Source organism: Pelobates fuscus, chromosome 1 (assembly GCF_036172605.1).
Source record: "Pelobates fuscus isolate aPelFus1 chromosome 1, aPelFus1.pri, whole genome shotgun sequence".
Classification (NCBI taxonomy): Eukaryota; Metazoa; Chordata; class Amphibia; order Anura; family Pelobatidae; genus Pelobates; species Pelobates fuscus.
In genome coordinates, this window is record NC_086317.1 from 377,470,510 (window position 1) to 377,490,515 (window position 20,006).

The following is a 20,006-nucleotide window of genomic DNA, read 5'->3' on the forward strand; positions in this document are numbered from 1 at the left end:
TGGAGTTCTTCATAGACAGAGCCAATTCGTATAACATTGTGTAATACATATGCACAATTTAAAATCTTCCCTAAGCCTAAAGTCCTTTAAGAGATCCCTCTATACATACCTCAAAACAGAATGCATGTGTTATGGTTGATTATATATTTCCTACCTGTTCTATGTTAAATTTTGTATTTATTGTGTATTAATATTGTTTTTGTATTTTATTGTACCCTAATTGTAACAATGCAATGATTTGTGGACCCAGGACATACTTGAAAACGAGAGAAATCTCAATGTATCTTTCCTGGTAAAATATTTTATAAATAAATAAATATCTGTCAAAAAAAGTAGTGGAGAAGATACGGGTTTCGCTGTAAGTCCCGACAGCCCTGCTTATCAGGAACTGCATTTTGTCTCTGTCAATGTAAATTGGATGGACTTTACAGTGATTATGTTGGTTATGATTTATGAGATGGACACACTACTGCAGTGGTTATGGTGCAAAGAGTATTTGGTATTGTCCTTCCAGTTTGTGTCAAACCATTTTTAAGCCTCTCTGCTGTTGCTTGAATACTATTAACATTACCTGTCCAATCTTTAACTTCAGTGATAGGTTGTGAGTGACAGCTCCTCTCCCAGTACATTTGATGGAGTATGTTTAAGTTCACATTCATGTATCCAAGCTGCAATTGAGGGGTTGGGCTATAGGAGAGACTTTGTCAGACCTCTCAAATTGTTTGACACAAGCAGATGGGATGGTGCCCGAAGACTCTTTGCATAATTATCTCTACAATTGGCTGTAGTGATTATGGTACTCTGTCCATTTTATAGTGATGCAGATAGGCCCTACTTTGTTTAGCATATAGTTATCAAATAAAAAGCATACAATGGCAGTTTTAAATAAAAAAGCAAAACAAACTCAAAACTATTAAAATGACATACCATGTAAGATGCAAGTTATTTAAACCTGAAGTAAATTGCATGTTTATATTTTATAAATCCAAAACCTTTTTATGTTCAGTAAACCAGATTATATCTGCTGTATTTATTTATTGTCTCCAAGCTGCTTGTTTAATATTATTCATGTGTGTTAAAATGTAGTTTTTTTTTCCCTATTTTGTTTGCATGAATAAGTGTGTGTGCTTGTATTGGTCATGGAGTACTAACTGTAACTGGTGCATTCTACATTGTATCTGTCAAGCAAGTAGCATTTCCTTTTAGGTGTATAGATGCTCATGCTATGGGGGTCAGTGAGCAGTTCATTGATATTCTGTAGTGCATGTGCAGCAAACCGTTCATGAGTAGACCGGAGGGTAAGAAAGGGGTCAGTTTAATCCAATACGTTCCACTATTACTGTAGTATCTGTGGATGCGTATTAATGGTGTTTGCTTTAAAAACTAAAAGATTCACTACACATTGTTCAAAATTGAGCAGGAAACTGCAAAATAGATTAAACGATTTTGGCTAAACTCTGTCCAAAAGCTAAAATCATGTTGGTGTTTAGTAAGTTAGACTTCCAGTAATGCACAAGCTAAACTGAGTGACCTTGGTGAACAATACTTACTATAAAACAATCTTATGTATTTCAGCTAAGATAAAACAGAAACAAACCATTTACTACTGGAAAAACTTGATAGACTAAAATTCAAACTTGGTGACCAGAAGTCATTTAATTAAATCCTTGGGGCTAAACACAAGTGACCTTGCTGCATTCCTTAACCACAGCCTGAGGTCAGTAAGGCTTGTTCACTAAGCAGGGCTTGGCTATTTGCAGTTGAAAATAGCCAAGCTGGAAAAACACCTGATTATGAAAATCCCATCCTAGGCCTTACTTTTAACTGCCTTTTAGTATGAATATCACTCGGTACACAATTAAATTCGGATATGAATATTTGGACTTGTTGGTTTAATAAAGTAGTAACAAGAAATGTGTAATGTGGGAGGGATTGCAGATGAGATCTGTATGATATTTAACCTTTTTTCTGATTTAATTATTCTGACCATTAGCTGCATTTTAGTTAAAAGTTTGAATACAGTTAATGGTCAGTGACCAGGTTAGCTATTCCTTTGTCTCTACAATTTCCTGTTTGCTTTTTTTTGTTTGTTCTTTTGTTTTGTAAATAAATAAACTTAAAAGGACTTTGCAGTTCTCCTCCAGCATATCAGATGACTTAGACAATAGCTGGACTAGCTGTGCTTTCTGGGATAGCCTGACTGCCTTCCAAAGTTTCCTTGAAATACCATGCAGTGTTTGATGGGTAACTAATCTAACAGGAAAAGGATGAGCTAAACCTGTTTCTCAAAGGGTCAATTTCAGGGTGCTTCACTAAATTCCAAATTGTAGCAAACTAAAATCTGAATGGTGACAATGAGGCTACATTATCCTGGAAGGATATTTTTATTTATTTATTTTTTTAATCCTTAACTTGGTTTATCTTAAAGCAAAACTGTGACAAACTCTGCTTACTTACTGGGCAAGTGTGTGGTGTGTGTGTGTTCTTTTTTTTTTTTTTTTTTGTGCGCAAAAGCTCACATGTAGCAGTTCTGCTTTAAAACCCCAAAACCAATGTGCTCTTTTCTTGCCTATATAGTTATTCCCACTGGCTGTCCCTCTGTGTGGGATGGCAGGTCTAAATCTGAGTTTAGACTAGGATTTTAGACCTGGCATCTGGGATTTGCTAGCCCACTCAGCCCCTGAGGTGGTTGTCTGCCTGTGAGTGGAGGTGGGTGGTCAGCTGACTCATAAAGAGACTGCCAGCTGATGGAGAGCGTGGGGTGTGTGCACAGGCGGTAGGCTCCTGAAGGATTGAGAAAGACAGGCGCGTGAGGAAGCTGTAACCTCCGTCCCGGCTCTGCTCCCTCGCGCGTACTCCAGTGATGCCGGGAGCCGGAATATGACGTAATTCCGGCCCCGGCATCACTAAACAGCACTCTATGGAGCAGAGCAGGGAGATGACTGAAGCCCCACTGGACTCCAGGGAAAGCCGAACCACTCCAGCTCCAGTTAAGGAGGCTGGGTGGTCACCTTAATGTGTGTTATTGCAGTGACAGTAAATGTGAATGTGTGTCAGTGAGCAAGTGTGTGTTTAGGTGACCGGTCCCCCTTCCATCACATGGGTAAGAGGTTTTTACTCACCTTTCCCCCCCCCAAGATGAGCTGGTCTTGCCGCAGCTGGCCTTGCCTCCATGACTGCGATCATCAATCTTGATAATCTCAGCCAATCCAATTCTTTCCAATAGGAAAGCATTGGGAGGCTATTGTGCATGTGTGGCAAAACGCCATGCTGTGCCAATCAGCATCTCCTCATAGAGATGACGTGAATGAATGCATCTCTATGGGGAACATTCAGCGCCTCCATACATAGCACGGAGACGCTAAAGTAGGTGCTGCGTACTGTGCAGCACTGACACAGGATGCCATCTGAGTGACTTTCACTACACCCTGTTCCAAATTATTATGCAAATTCTATTTAAGTGTCACAAAGATTAAATCTTTTTTTCCCTTCAGATTAGAGGCAGTGCTTATACCACAGGGATATCCAATCTGGAGGGAAAAAACAGGCAGGCAAATCTCCAAACATTTAAACCCTCCCCTAATTACCTCCTTTCCCATAAGTAGCAGCTCCTCCTGATCATACCCAGTTCTTTGCCTGCCTCCGGCAGGGGAGGTTAGACAGGAGGTTCTCCAGGAAGCAGGTGAGAAGGGCTGAGGCTCTGGGGGCACTGCTTCCTTCATGTCCGGGTAAGTAGCCTTTAACACGCCGGATGGCGTGGTCCCTCAAGTTTTATGTTGCCGTCTAATGCCGTGCCAGGTGCCGGTCTGACGAAGGACGCAGGCGTGCGTCGGCTGGGAAGTCCTGCGGTGGAACGCACACACAGGTTGCGTTGCGTTCCACTAGGGAGTCGCGGAGCGCTATGCGCATGCGCAATGCGAACCTTGATTCAGGCGCCAAATTTGAACTGGGCGTTCTCTTTGGTTTCAGGACTTATATGAGCATTTACCAGCAGCAACCTCTGTTTGCCAGGAGCTCTCAGATCGGTTGTAAAGAGTGTTCTCACCTGCCCTCCAACACACTCTCAGGCCATTTAAGGTAAGACTGATTAAGTTTTTAATTAAATGGGTCCTAGCCTGAATCGATAAGGAGAAAAATTTGATTGTTTTCCCTTTTTTGTTTTCTCTTTTCAGTATGTCTAATCCGGTAAATTTGGATAAAGTTGCTGAAAAGGGGAAATGTTCATCTAAAGCCAAGCATTTAATCTGCTCTGTGTGTAGCCAACCTATGCCAGATGGTTATAAAAAGAAACTTTGCTCAGTGTGTTCTAAAGAAGCTTCAGAGGAAGCAAAAAGAACAGAAATGTCTACTTTCCTCAGCTGGTTGCAACAAAGTATGCAGCAAACATTTGTGGATATGCAGTCGGCTGCATTACAGTCAGTCCAGGCCTCGGTTGCCCAAGATTCGCAAGTTGTAAAACATGCTAAGAAAAGACTGAGATCTTGGGAAGCTTCTGATACTAGTTCAGTAACTAGTGGTTCTGAGTATGAGGAAATTTCAGGTAGTGATTCTTCAGATGAGGAGTTTGCCTTCCCAGATGAAGCAATTGGGAAATTGATTAAAGAAGTGCAGTGCATTTTTGGAATTGAGGAAACAGGGAAAAAGTCCAAAGTGTTTCCTTTTCTCCCACAGATTAAGGAATTGATTTTAAAAGAGTGGAAATTCCCTAGTCACAAGCCGTTTCTGTCTAGACATTTTAAAACTCTTTTTTCCTTAGCATCGGAACAAGACTGTAAGCTGGATACGGTCCCTGTAGTGGACGTTCCTATTGCTCAAATCTCTAAGAAAACTACTTTACCGATTGGAGACACAAGCGGGCTCAAGGATGTCATGGACAAACGCATTGACTCCTCCTTAAAAAAGTTGTTCATATCTTCTGCAGCCCAAGCTAAAGCTTTGATTACGGGGTCATCTGTTGCCAAGGCCCAAAGACTTTGGTTGGAAGAACTAGAGAAAGTTTATACGGGAGAAACTAAGGAAGACCCAGTAAAGCTATTAAAGAATATCAGGATGGCATCTGATTTTTTGGTAGATGCGTCTGCAGAAAGCCTAAAAATTTCGGCCAAGAATATAGGTACTTCAACAGTCGCCAGAAGAGCGCTTTGGCTCAAAAATTGGTCAGCAGATACAGCATCTAAGAATTCACTGTGTGACCTATCCTTTGAACCAGGAAGACTTTTTGGTTCAAAACTGGATGAATTATTAAAACAGATGAAGGAAGGAAGGAAAGCTTTACCAGAATCATTTAAGAACCAGTTTAGAAGACGTAAAGCGGAGTCGCTTCCCTCATTTAGAAGTTCCTTTCGTAGAAACTATTTCAGGGGTCAGCATAAAAAAGCCTTTGATTATAGGAAGAAGGAAAGATTTTCTGACAGAAGAAATAAAAAGTTATGACGCCAGGCCTGTGGGTGGAAGGCTGAGTCACTTCCTAGAGCACTGGAAAGGAACAACATCAGATCGCTGGGTTCTCACAGTGATAAAACACGGATACGCTCTAGAATTATCACAAGCCCCAATGGAAATGTTTCTATGTTCCGAGGTTCATTCTCTAGAGATGGAACTCTCTCTGATGCGAGAAGTATCGACTCTATTACTGAAAAGAGTGGTGGAAGAAGTTCCTCTCAAGGAAAGTTTTCGGGGCACCTATTCAAGACTTTTCTTGGTTCCAAAGCCAGATGGTTCGTTCAGACCCATTTTAGATCTAAAAGCCGTAAACAGGTGGATTATCAAAAAGAAGTTCCTCATGGAAACAATAAAGTCCGCTACTCTGCTTATTCATCCAAAAAGTTGGTTTGCGTCCCTGGATTTAAAAGATGCCTATCTTCATGTGCCCATAGCAGAATCCAGCAAAAGTCTTCTAAGGTTCGCTGTGTGCTGCCGATCAGTAATCAAACATTACCAATTCAGAGCATTACCTTTCGGCCTGTCATCAGCACCCAGGGTATTCACAAAGCTGCTAGTAGTCGTTTCAGCTTTTCTAAGAGGTATGGGCATCTCTGTCATTCCGTATTTGGACGACTGGCTGTTGATTGCAGAGTCCCAAGGTCAACTACAGCTAGACCTGGGGACAGCGATAGAATCGCTAGAAAAGCATGGCTGGCTAATAAATTTCAACAAATCGGAACTAGTGCCAGTTCAAAGGATCCAGTTCCTGGGTCTGATTTTGGATTCTATCGCAATGAAGATATTCCTGCCAGAAGAGAAGAAACTAAAAATCAAGCGATTAATTCGGAATCTCAGAAGAAAAATTGTGTTTTCAATCAGAGAAGCCATGGGCTTACTGGGTCTGTTTACAGCCTCAATCCCGGCAGTCGGTTGGGCAAAATCCAGAATGAGACCTCTACAAAGAAACATTCTGCAAGTCTGGAATCGACAGGAACTCTGCCTGGATGGGCTTATGAGGTTCAACAAGCTAACTTTGAGAAGTCTGCAGTGGTGGACATCTTCTCGATTCCTGCACGAGGGTCTCTCATTCCGGATGAAGTCCTTCACTATAATTACGACAGACGCCTCTGCCCTGGGCTGGGGGGCCCATCTGGGAGACATCAAGAAGCAGGGGTCCTGGCAAGAGAAGGATATGAAAAATTCCTCGAACTTCAGGGAATTAAAGGCCGTGTGGATGGCACTCTTGGCATTTCAGATGCTTATCAAAGATCGACATATTCAAATCCGCTCAGACAATCGAACGACAGTGGCATATTTGAACAGACAGGGAGGTACGAGATCAACAAAGTTTAGAAAGCCTTTGTTCAATGATCATGCTGTGGTCAGAAGTGCACCTGATGTCAATTTCAGCAGTTCACATTTCAGGGAAATTCAATGTGGTGGCAGATGCCCTGAGCAGGCATCATTTGAAACAAGCAGATTGGTCCCTGTCATGCAGAACTTTCAAGTTCATCACAGACCGCTTCGGTGTTCCGGAGATAGATCTGATGGCTTCCAGAATGAACAGGAAGACAAGACGTTTTGCATCCCTAAATCCAACAGACAGGCCGGATATCATAGATGCCCTGTCAGTTCCATGGAAGTTCAACCTGGCTTATGCCTTTCCGCCAGTAGTGCTTATTCCCAGAATACTTCAAAAAGTAAGACTGGAAAGTGTACGTATTATCCTTATCCTTCCATGGTGGCCAAGAAGAAGTTGGTTCTCGGTTCTCCTGAATTTTCCAGGGGCCACATTTTGGAAGCTCCCACTTTCAAGAAAAATACTAGAGGACGCCATGGTGCCTCTGCCGACCCTTCGAAGATTCCATTTGACGGCCTGGTTTCTGAACGCCAGATTCTAGAGAGCAACGGTCTGGATACTGAAGTGATAAAGATCCTGTTGGCAACTAACAAGGAATCTACTTCAAAGATCTACGCTAGAATTTGGAAGATATTCTGTCAGTGGTGTTGTAGATTTAAAGTCAACCCTGTTTCCGCATCCATCCAGAAGATTCTAAGTTTCCTTCAGATGGGATTTGCTAAAGGTCTTAAACCTGCTTCATTGAAATTGCAGGTTTCTGCTATCAGTTTCTTCTCCCTCAGATGCTTGGCCTCTAATATTCTGATTTCGAGGTTCTTCAGAGCTCTAACTCGTTTGGTGCCCTATGTTAGGGAAACCTATCCTCCCTGGGATCTTAACTTGGTTCTTTCAGCGCTTTGTGAGCCGCCCTTTGAACCATTGGAGGAAGCTTCCCTGAAGATTATTTCGTTAAAAACTGTCTTTTTGGTGGCTATTACATCAGCTAAAAGAATTTGTGAGATTCAAGCTCTTCGGGCGAATTTTCCTTTTTTAGTTTTCCATCAGGACAAGGTGGTTCTAAAGCTCGATCCTTCTTTTATACCTAAAGTTTTTTCGGTTTCGAACGTCAACCAGGAAGTGGTCTTACCGACTTTTTGTCGGAATCCATCTAATGCCTTGGAAAGCAAATTTCACTGCCTAGACGTAAGGAGATGTCTTTTACAATACCTAAAATCTACGGAATCCTTCAGGAAGGATAATAGTCTTTTTGTCCGATTCAGAGGCACTAGGAAAGGCATGAAGGTTTCGAAGAGTTCTCTGGCTAGATGGCTGAAGGATTGTATTCTGTTGGCTTATTCCAAGAATGGCATGGAACATCCAGGCCCTATAAAGGCCCACTCTACTAGAGCGGTTTCGACGTCTTGGGCTCTCCGAGCAGCTGCATCTCCCTCTCAGATTTGTTCGGCTGCTACTTGGTCCTCTCTCCATACTTTCTCAAGACACTACAAGTTGGACATACTGGCCTCGGAGGATGCTGCTTTTGGGCGCAAGGTGCTTCAAGCTGTAGTGAAATGAACCCGCCCTCAGGATCTGCTTTATTATATCCCTGTGGTATAAGCACTGCCTCTAATCTGAAGGGAAAAACATAAATTTTACTTACCGTAAATTTCTTTTTCCTGAAGATTAGAGGCAGTGCTACATTCCCGCCCCTTTTTTCTAATAAACTCAGTAATTTTGCAGCTATTTGGCTTATGTATTTTCTGGGTATGATCAGGAGGAGCTGCTACTTATGGGAAAGGAGGTAATTAGGGGAGGGTTTAAATGTTTGGAGATTTGCCTGCCTGTTTTTTCCCTCCAGATTGGATATCCCTGTGGTATAAGCACTGCCTCTAATCTTCAGGAAAAAGAAATTTACGGTAAGTAAAATTTATGTTTTTTTTTTTTTTTTTTTTCTTCAACTCATGGATGGCATTGTGTCTCAGGGCTCTTTTGATCACTGAAAACAATCTCGGACACCTGTGATAATTAGATTGCCAGGTGAGCCCAATTTAAGGAAAAACTACTAAAGGAGGGTGTTCCACATTATTAAGCAGAGCACCATTTTCATGCAAAGGGATCTCTCTGCTGCCGAAAAGAGTGAAATAGTTCAATGCCTTGGACGAGGTATTAAAACATGAGATATTTCACGAAAACGTAAGCGGGATCATTGCACTATTAAGAGATTTGTGGCTGATTCAGAGCAAAGAAGGGTTTGTGCAGATAAAGGCACATTGAGGAAGATTTCTGCCAGATCCATGCATCGGATCAAGAGAGCAGCTGCTAAAATACCATTTACATAGCAGCAAACAGATATTTGAAGCTGCTGGTGCCTCTGGAGTCCCACAGACATCAAGGTGTAGAGTCCTCCAGAGTCTTGCAACTGTGCATAAACCTTCTATTCGGCCACCACTAACCAATGTTCACAAGCAGAAATGGCTGCATTGGGCAGAAAAATACATGAAGACTAATTTACAAACAGTCCTGTTCACTGATGAGTGCTGTGCAACCCTGGATGGTCTAGATGGATGGTTGGTGGACGGCCACCCTGTTTCCAACAAGGCTGCGACGTCCGCAAAACGGTGGTGGAGTCATGTTTTGGGCTGGAATGATGGGAAGAGAGCTGGTCGACCCCTTTCGGGTCCCCGAAGGTGTAAAGATGACCTCTGCAAAGTATGTGGAGTTTCTGACTGACCACTTTCTTCCCTGGTACAGATGGAAGAACTATGCTTTCCGTAATAAAATCATCTTCATGCATGACAATGCACCATCTCATGCTGCAAAGAATACCTCTGCATCAATGGCTGCTATGGGGATAAATGGAGAGAAAGTCATGGTGTGGCCTCCATCCTCCCCTGACCTCAATCCTATTGAGAACCTTTGGAGCATCCTCAAGCAAAATATCTATGAGGGTGGGAGGCAGTTTACATCCAAACAGCAGCTCTGGGATGCTATTCTGACATCTTGCAAACAAATTCAAGCAGAAACTGTCCAAAAACTCACAAGTTCAATTGATGCAAGACTTGTGCTATCAAATAAGGGGTCCTATGTTAAAATGTAACATGACCTGTTAAAATGTTATAAGTTTGATTGAAATAGCTTTTGATTTCAGTAAAATATGCTGCAAACACAACAAATGACAATTTTTTGTTTTGAAACTTACTGTGCGTAATAATTTGGAACAGTGCATTGTAAGGTGTGTTTTTTTTTTTTTTTTCTCGTTTTTTTATGTTTAAAAAAAATACTGTTATCATTAGGAGGTTTGTTCAATAAAATTTGAATTGTACTCTTAATAGTTGATAACATGAGAATTATGCTGACTGTTATTTACATCAATTATTTCGGTAAATGAGAAATATAACTTGCATAATAATTTAGAACAGGGTGTAGAAGCGTTACTAGGCAACAAAAGGCAGGGTTTACATTGAAAAGTTCGGAGGGACAGGTTATAGACACGAGAACAACTACATTAAGCTGTAGTGGTTCTGGTGACTATATAGTGTCCCTTTAAGAATTTAATTTTTGACATTGAAAAGCCTGGCTCCTAACTTTTTTGCTGGCTCCTAGATTTGAAGCAAATTTGTCAAGCCCTGGCTTAAGTCATTTGTTCTGGTGAGTCTAATCATTCCCTGCATGCATTTTCATGTGAACACTACATTTTCAGAGAAAAGTCCGTGTACACATTGCCCCCTAGGGGACACCTCCAGTGTCCACTACTCAGATGGCCACTTATCGTGCTTTCTGGGGCCGTTCAACGTCTCCACGCTCTGCATTGAGACACTGAACTTTCATCATAGAGATGCATTGATTCAATCCAGTAGGGATTTATAGGATAAGTATTTAAAGGAATACTGTGTGGTAACTGCTGCAGTGCATGTAGTGGTTATGTTGACCTGTTGTAAGCTGGCAAACCTTTAGAATGATTTGCCTTCTTACCTGAGGTCCTTCACGACCACCAACAAAGAGCTTTTGTCTATAGTTGATGCCATTGTAACTGCTAAATAGAAAAAAATATAATCCCTACACAAAACACAACTTGTATTACTTTAGATGAATTTAGAAAACACTTTTTTATAAATCCTTTTTATTACAGATTTAGCCCAACAAAACAAAAACATTGTAACTGAAGACATAGTTAAATAACTAAAAGATAACCAAAACAAAAAAGTAAGCTTTTAATGTGCTGTTGTCTAGTGGAACCTAGCAACATCCAAAGAGCTATTTAATTAGCTTGCCAGTTGTTTTCCGTCTAAAACATTTAACAAGGTTGGGTGTGAATGGGTACACTTACATAGGTTAACATGTTTATACGGGTGATACTCTAAAAATTAGAATATTGTGCAAAAGTTCATTTATTTCAGTAATGCATCGAAAAAGGGGAAACTACAGTTGCAAGAAAAAGTATGTGAACCGTTTGGAATGATATGGATTTCTGCACAAATTGGTCATAAAATGTGATCTGATCATCATCTAAGTCACAACAATAGACAATCACAGTCTGCTCAAACTAATAACACACAAAGAATGAAATGTTGCCATGTTTTTATTGAACACACCATGTAAACATTCACAATGCAGGTGGAAAAAGTATGTGAACCCTTGGATTTAATAACTGGTTGAACCTCCTTTGGCAGCAATAACTTCAACCAAACGTTTCCTGTAGTTGCAGATCAGACGTGCACAACGGTCAGGAGTAATTCTTGACCATTCCTCTTCACAGAACTGTTTCAGTTCAGCAATATTCTTGGGATGTCTGGTGTGAATCGCTTTCTTGAGGTCATGCCACAGCATCTCAATCGGGTTGAGGTCAGGACTCTGACTGGGCCACTTCAGAAGGCGTATTTTCTTCTGTTTAAGCCATTCTGTTGTTGATTTACTTCTATCCTTTGGGTCGTTGTCCTGTTGCAACACCCATCTTCTGTTGAGCTTCAGCTGGTAGACAGATGGCCTTAAGTTCTCCTGCAAAATGTCTTGATAAACTTGGGCATTAATTTTTCCTTCGATGATAGCAATCCGTCAAGGCCCTGACGCAGCAAAGCAGCCCCAAACCATGATGCCCCCACCACCATACTTCACAGTTGGGATGAGGTTTTGATGTTGGTGTGCTGTGTGCCTCTTTTTCGCCACACATAGTGTTGTGTGTTTCTTCCAAACAACTCAACTTTGGTTTCATCTGTCCACAGAATATTTTTTGCCAGTACTGCTGTGGAACATCCAGGTGCTCTTGTGCAAACTGTAAACGTGCAGCAATGTTTTGTTTGTACAGCAGTGGCTTCCTCTGTGGTATCCTCCCATGAAATCCATTCTTGTTTAGTGTTTTACGTATTGTAGATTCGCTAACAGGACTTTTGTAAGTCTTTAGCTGACACTCTAGGATTCTTCTTCACCTCATTGAGAAGGCTGCGCTGTGCTCTTGTAGTCATCTTTACAGGACGGCCACTCCTAGGGAGAGTAGCAGCAGTGCTCAACTTTCTCCATTTATAGACAATTTGTCTTACCGTGGACTGATGAACAGCAAGACTTTTGGAGATACGTTTATAACCCTTTCCAGCTTTATGCAAGTCAACAATTCTTAATCGTAGGTCTTCTGAGACCTCTTTTATGCAAGGCATCATTCACATCAGGCAATGCTTCTTGTGATAAGCATACCCAGAACTGGTGTGTGGTTTTATAGGGCAGGGCAGCTGTAACCAACACCTCCAATCTCCTCTCATTGATTGGACTCCAGTTGGCTGACATCTCACTCCAATTAGCTCTTGGAGATGTCATTAGTCTAGGGGTTCACATACTTTTTCCACCTGCATTGTGAATGTTTACATGGTGTGTTCAATAAAAACATGGCAACATTTCATTCTGTGTGTGTTATTAGTTTAAGCAGACTGTGATTGTCTATTGTTGTGACTTAGATAATGATCAGATCATATTTTATGACCAATTTGTGCAGAAATCCATATAATTCCAAAGGGTTCACATACTTTTCCTTGCAACTGTAATCTATGAGATAGATGCATTACATGCAAAGCAAGATAGTTCAAGCCGTGATTTGTCATAAGTGCGATGATTATGGCTTACAGCTCATGAGAACCCCAAATCCACAATATCAGTAAATTAGAATATTGTGAAAAGGTGCAATATTCTAGGCTCACATTGTCCCACTCTAATCAGCTAAGTAAGCCATAACACCTGCAGAGGGTTTCTGAACCTTTTAAATGGCCTCTCAGTCTGGTTCAGTAGGAATCACAATCATGGGGAAGACTGCTGACCTGACAGTTGTGCAGAAACTATCTTATTGAATTATCTTGTTTTGCATGTAATGCATCTATCTCGTATATTAGTTTCACCTTTTACGTTGCATTACTGAAAAATATGAACTTTTGCACGATATTCTAATTTTTCAAGTATCACCTGTATAAGTGCTCATTGATGTTGCCTTGCACATAGAAGGCTCTGTCTCACTACTTTGAAAGTAATGTGGTTGTAATGGAGCTTTCTGTACCCCTGGCTGGGTACCTCCACCAAGGACCACTTCCTAGCTGGAACAGGGGACAAACTGCACTTAACAGTTGCCGTGACTTGACTGGGGCACTGAAACCACTCCTTCCTGGAGCCGAATGGGGAATTAGTTCTAGTTCTTGCAAAGACTTTCCCAGTTGAATCCCCTGCAAGCTGGAACAGCAGACACAGGAGTAAATATTCTTTCCCTCCAATAACAGGATGACACACCGTTTTGAAGTGTAAACTGGAATAGGATTTTAATGGAGGCACACTGGCCTTTTATGCAAGTTTTCCAACAAGGGTGACACCCAGGTGGACTTTGTTGGACACAGGGACACAAAGTGAATAAACCAATAAAAACAGTCATAGTGTGAGACACTCCCATGCACAAACAGGAGAATCCCTCCTCTGTGCTTGGGAAATAATTGAATCAGGAACTGCACTAATCTAACCCCATTATCTCAAAGCACAGGGAAACATACACATTTATGAAACCCCAAAAAGTACCTTAAAACAACATAAACCCCTAATAGTCCCGATCTGGGTGAACAACATATCCAAAAATCACCCCGATTGGTTCAGGAATTTCCTGTAAGTCATAGATTTGACTGACCGTGCACATGGTCCTATGTCCAAAACCGTTTCAGGGAAATCATTGCTAACAGTCGGTCAAGTTTGGTAGTCTTTTACAGGTTTCCCTGCAGGGCCCATAGTCTGTGGGCAGGAGACTGTCAAGCAGGCTCCTCCAGGAGCTCATGGCAAACTCCCTTGGAGAGGGGAGTTTGTCACAGTGGTATTTTTACAAATTTATAGTGCTTTTTGTCTTGCAGAGTATATGTTTCTCATTGGTGAAATGACTCACATGTTAGAATATTAGATCTGTTTGTCATCACTATTGCTTTTCTTCTGTTTGTAAGCACATACCTGTAGCTCTTATTAGAGCAAGGCTTTATGTGCAGCGTTTAAATCTGTTTCCTTGCAAGATTAAACCGATTACAATCTATAATGGGTAAAGTGACAGTTCCATTTTGTATGTTTAAATATAAATCTTTGAGCGAAAGAAAGATGTGCCCATTCCTTATACGTAATAAATTGTGTTTTGTGAGGTCTGAAAATAGATTGTAGAAGTGCACAACTCAATATTTAACTCTGTTCTGAAAAAAATGGTCATTTACATTTTGGCTTCCTGGAAACTGTTTTTGAAGCTCTGCAGCAGCCTCCTGTGTGATTAAAGTTCAATTAACCAAGAAGGACTGATAAGGAAATCTCACTATGCTGTAAGATTTAATTGAAATGGAAGCCATTTTTTTAAAAACCAGGGTGGGGCTTATCAAAAGTCCCATTATGACTTCAGATATATTCTAGTGCAAACCAAGTGGTGATTGCAGGAGGCGAGGGACAATCCTTAAAGGACCACTATAGGCACCCAGACCACTTCAGCTTAATGAAGGGGTCTGGGTGCCTGGTCCAGCTAGGGTTAACCCTTTTTTTTCCCCTATAAACATAGCAGTTTCAGAGAAACTGCTATGTTTATAAATGGGTTAATCCAGCCTCTAGTGGCTGTCTCATTGACAGCCGCTAGAGGCGCTTGCGTGCTTCTCACTGTGAAAATCACGCGCATGCGCATTCAGCCGAAGAGGCGGAGAGAAGGAGGAGAGCTCCCCGCCCGGCGCTGGAGAAAGAGGTAAGTTTAACCGCTTCCTCTCCATCCAGCCCGGAGGGTGGGGGTCCCTGAGGGTGGGGGCACCCTCAGGGCACTATAGTGCCAGGAAAACGAGTGTTTTCCTGGCACTATAGTGGTCCTTTAATTTACGCATTGCAGCACTTAGAGGAAGTGATCCCAGATCACTTCCTCTCAGCACTTGTGATTTAGAATCTGCACTGGAGTAGAGCAGCTATCGCAGCTCCTGTTTTTGACTGGTCCCTGGACAGTCCCCACTGGACCCCAGGGAAGCCACCCACACTACTAGACACTACTAGATATATACACAGCTGCAGAATAAGCCTCCCCCTAATACAAATAATACACACAGTCCCTACAAGCACAACACTACTGAAAATCTACATACAACACAATACCACAATCAGTCTCACATGCAATACCACAAGCAGCCCCAAAAATACACACACCAAACACACTATATGACATAGTCCACATACACAGCCCACATTCATAGGTAAACACACAATACCACAAACTACTCATGAACATATACAATGTAACTGCCCACATACACACAACTGCAGCACCCACAAGCAGAATACGGCAACACCTCCATAAAAAAAAAGAGGACTGGCACGCCCAAGGGACTTAAAGATTCTATTTTGGCACAGTACTACTAAAAGATTGCATACCCCTGGTATAGTGTAATCTGATGCGTTAGAAAAATATCCTCTTCTGATTTCACATGTAATTGTTCTCCTTTTATTCTACAGGCACAAAGGAGCCCTCAAAACAGAACATGTCCACTCCCAGCTGGAAACCCTTTATATATGGAGGTTTAGCCTCCATCACTGCTGAATGTGGTAAGTTTAGTAATTTTTTTTATTTTTTTTTATATATAGTTGCAGTAATGTAACCTATTATGGTCTTACATTGAGTGTTTTAGTGTTTCCTGGCTATGTACTATTTTTGTTTGCACTATATAGTATGGAAGACGCCGTTAAAGCGGCACTGTCATGCCGAACTTGCCTTACCCTAATCGCTTCCTCTTCTCTCCCTCTGTCAGGATCTGTTCTATATTTCTTCCAGTCTGCTCTAGTTTTTTTTTTTTTTTTTTTTAAACATAAGACAAAGTAGGGACTATTTTGTATTATGTATTTTTCCTACGCTGTACCAGCGGAGAAGCAAAGTGTGCTCCATTTCCTGTGGTCAGAGCAACTTCCCACAATTCTTACCTTTCCTCCGTGATCTCGCGATGCCTCCTTTCACTATTTCAGAATGTCCTGTCATTTACCAAAAGAAACAGATTTAAACACCACAGTATCAATAAAAAGTAGTGCAAATTACTTAGCTTCAATAAATATGTAGCCTCCCGAGATCGTTATCCACAACAAACGACCTTTACAAAGTACAAAAAAAAACAGAATCGGGATACGGCTGTATAATCTATAGAGCGAACTTCTTCAGGGACCGCAATAGTAATAAAATACAATATAACAGATTTGTAAAATAACACATCCTGTTATGTGTTATTTTACAATCTGTTATATTGTATTTTATTTTATTACTATTGCGGTCCTTGAAGAAGTTAGTATTGGAATGAAACGCATTGGGCCTATTGCTGCATTCTTATTTTTTATATTTATGGTATTTTTCACCTTTTTAACAAATAAATATAATTTGATTTTGACCATCATCTACTTGAAGTCCCGTGTACCATTGGCTATCTCGATTTGGCAAGGGTATTACCAGCCCCCCATACCATCAGGGGAAGCACCTTGTGAGCGTTTTATTTCTACGCTATCTCGTGAGTGCACTATTGTGTTTTTATATGTTCTCTCTATAGATTATACAGCCGTATCCCGATTCTGTTTGTGGTTTTTCGTCCTGTCATTTAGACAGAACCCTGGTGAAACTACTGAATTTCGCCTAATAGAATGAAAACAGTTTGTTCATTCATGTTAGGACGACAATCTTAAATCGTAATTTTAAAGGGACACTATAGTCAGCAGAACAACTACAGCTTATTGCATTTGTTCTGGTGAGGAGAATTATTACCTTCAGGCTTTTTGCTGTAAACACTGTCTTTTTCGAGAAATGCAGTGTTTACATTACAGCCTAGTGATAATGTCACTGGCCACTCCTGAGATAGCTGTTGGAGATCCTTCCTGGGTCATGGCTGCCTAAAATGCATCCAAACATTGTTTCTCCTCCCTTTGCATGCAGACACTGAACTTTCCTCATAGAGATTCATTGATTCAATTCATCTCTATGAGGAGATGCTGATTGGCCAGGGCTGTGTTTGAATCGTGCTGGCTCTGCCCTTGATCTGCCTCCTTGTCAGTCTCAGCCAATCCTATGGAGAAGCAGTGTGATTGGATCAGGCCACCACTTCTGATGTCAGCAGACAGCTTGTATTTCTGAGGCAAACACAGCATGCAGAGCTACAGCTTAAGGCTTAAATACAAGTAAGATTTTGCTATATTTAGAGAGGCAGGGGGGGCTAGATAGTGGTTTAAACACTATAGGGTCAGGAATACATGTTTGTGTTCCTGACCCTATAATATTCCTCTAAGTCGGTTCGAAATTTCATTCGAATGAATGAAATTCTGATCCGATCTGCGCCTGCATCTTTCAGCCGCTTAGTAGATAGCCCCCTAATCCCCACGGTATCAGGGAGCTATCTACCAAAAGGCTGAAAGACCAACATAGTGTCCCCCCCCGGACCACCACCCGTGTCACACGAGTGGTGACATTTCACTTAAACAGGGGACATAGGGTCCGCCTTGGCCCCCACCCATGAGCCTATAAAGCCTTCCCATGCCCTGCAATTTGACTCAGAGCGCTCAGATTGGTTGGTTTAAGCCAACTATTAAGAGTGCTCTGATTGGTAAAGTTACCAATGAGGCAAGGCTCAAAATTTACCTATCAGAGCGCTCTTATTGGTTGACTTGGAATCCAACCACTCAGCATGCTCTGAGTCATTTTACACAGCGTGGGAAAGTTCTGATTGGTAACTTGCAAGGCTCACATATGGCGTCTGGCACTACCATCATAAAACAAATGTTGGCATCACAATGATTTCTTTGATCTTCACTCCAGCATTACCTGTCTGCCAGCATGGTTTAAGACTTTTTGGGAATTTTCCCACGCTGTGTAAAATGACTCGGAGCACTCTGGATTCCAAGCCAACCAACAAGAGTGCTCTGATAGGTAAATTTGAGCCATGCAAGTTACCAGTCAGAGCACTCTTATTGGTTGGCTTAAACCAACCAATTTGAGCACTCTGAGTCAGATTGCAAGGTGTGGGAAGGCTTTATAAGCTTTTCCCCGCCCCACGGTGCTCAGTCTGCACCGTGCCCTCGCTGGGTGAAGATGGATTATTATTTTTAGGCAGTGTTTGTTTTTTTTGGATTTTTATTTGACCTTTTTTGGGGCTGTAAAAGAAGGTTTTAGAATAAAGACCTCAAATGGTAAGTACTTTTTTAAAAAATGTATATTTTTTTTAACATTTGGCCCCCAATCCCCATATTGTCTTTTAGGGCGCCCAACCACTGCTCATGGGTGGGGGCCGGGGAAGGGCCTTATGTCCCCATTTAGTTGCATAGTCCTCACTCACGGGGCACTGGTAAGGGCTAGGGGGGACACTATGTCGTCCCCTTGCTAGTTAAAGGACCACTATAGGCACCCAGACCACTTCAGCTTAATGAAGTGGTCTGGGTGCCAGGTCCATCTAGGATTAACCCTTTCTGCTGTAAACATAGCAGTTTCAGAGACACTGCTATGTTTACCTATGGGTTAATCCAGCCTCTAGTGGCTGTCTCATTGACAGCCGCTAGATGCGCTTCCGCGCTTCTCACTGTGATTTTCACAGTGAGAAGACGCCAGCGTCCATAGGAAAGCATTGAGAATGCTTTCCTATGAGACTGGCTGAATGCGCACGTGGCTCGTGCGTGCATGCGCATTCAACCGATGACGGGAAAGGAGGAGGAGAGTCCCCAGCGCTGGGGGAAAAAAGGGTAAGGGATTAACCCCTTCCTCACCCTAGAGCCCGGCGGGAGGGGGGCCCTGAGGGGGACCCAAGGACCCTATAGAGCCAGGAAAAAGAGTATGTGGGGGGGGGGGGGGATATCTACTAGTGTGGGCAGATGACGTGTCCCACAGGGACTTGATCTGCCAACACAAAGATGGCGACGCCTAGGTCCAGGCATGAAATGAAGATTTAAAAGAATAGGTAATATGGGGGGCTTATGGGCATTTAAGGGTTACTGGGCGGGGGGGGGCGCAAGTGGATGTAGTGGAGCCGGGAGGGGGGCAAAAAAAAAAAGAAACCTGGATTCGGACATGACCGGAAGCTTGAGACTCCTTTAGCTGTGGCTAGGCATTGTGAATGGTAATCGTAGGCTTTGTATGGCTTCTTGAAAACATGAATTTACTAAAGATCCCCTACATATCATTCTTGTCTTGATATTTCACAAGAGGAATCTGTTTGAAACTCTGTTATATGATCCTGCAGTGAGCTGTGGCCATCTCCTACACATTGGAGCTGTCTCTCCTAGATATTTAAATATATATTCTATTTGACTTGGCTAGCTCTTTCAGGGTACAAATTTGAAAAACAGTTTTTTTTTTTAAGTGCAGACAGATCACAGCACTGCAGTGAATGCCTTTGAATTCTGTAGAAAAATACATTCTAAAGCCAAAGTTGGTGTTTGGATGCTGATAGTCTACCAATGTTACTTGAGTAAATGACTATTTGAGACACTCTTTAACAGCTCCTCCTTTGACAACTATTGCTGTTTCATTACTGTTTGTCCTGTAAACCATTGCCATTGACGCCTTCGCCAAATTGTCAAACCGAAACATTGATCTTCAAGGAACTGTTCTCCTTTACACTGTCCATATGACTTTATCCTGACTATTTTCATACCCTAGTTTTATTTCAGAATACTATATATTGCTTATTGTGTTTTTTATTTTATTTTTTGTAACCTATTACACAATGTGTTTAATTCAGTTCGCATCTCTATCTACTCCATTACTTACTGG

At 41.8% G+C, this 20,006-nt stretch overlaps 1 protein-coding gene across 1 annotated transcript in view; it reads left to right on the forward strand.

The window, feature by feature from the left end:
- The window catches only part of SLC25A30 (solute carrier family 25 member 30), a 49,879-nt gene that overhangs the window by 2,318 nt on the left and 27,555 nt on the right, over window positions 1-20,006 (forward strand). Inside the window, exon 2 of the mRNA XM_063444712.1 lies at window positions 15,731-15,820. Within this exon, the coding sequence (XP_063300782.1) occupies window positions 15,757-15,820 (64 nt within the window). The 5' untranslated portion in view covers window positions 15,731-15,756. The remainder of the gene's footprint in view (window positions 1-15,730; window positions 15,821-20,006) is intronic.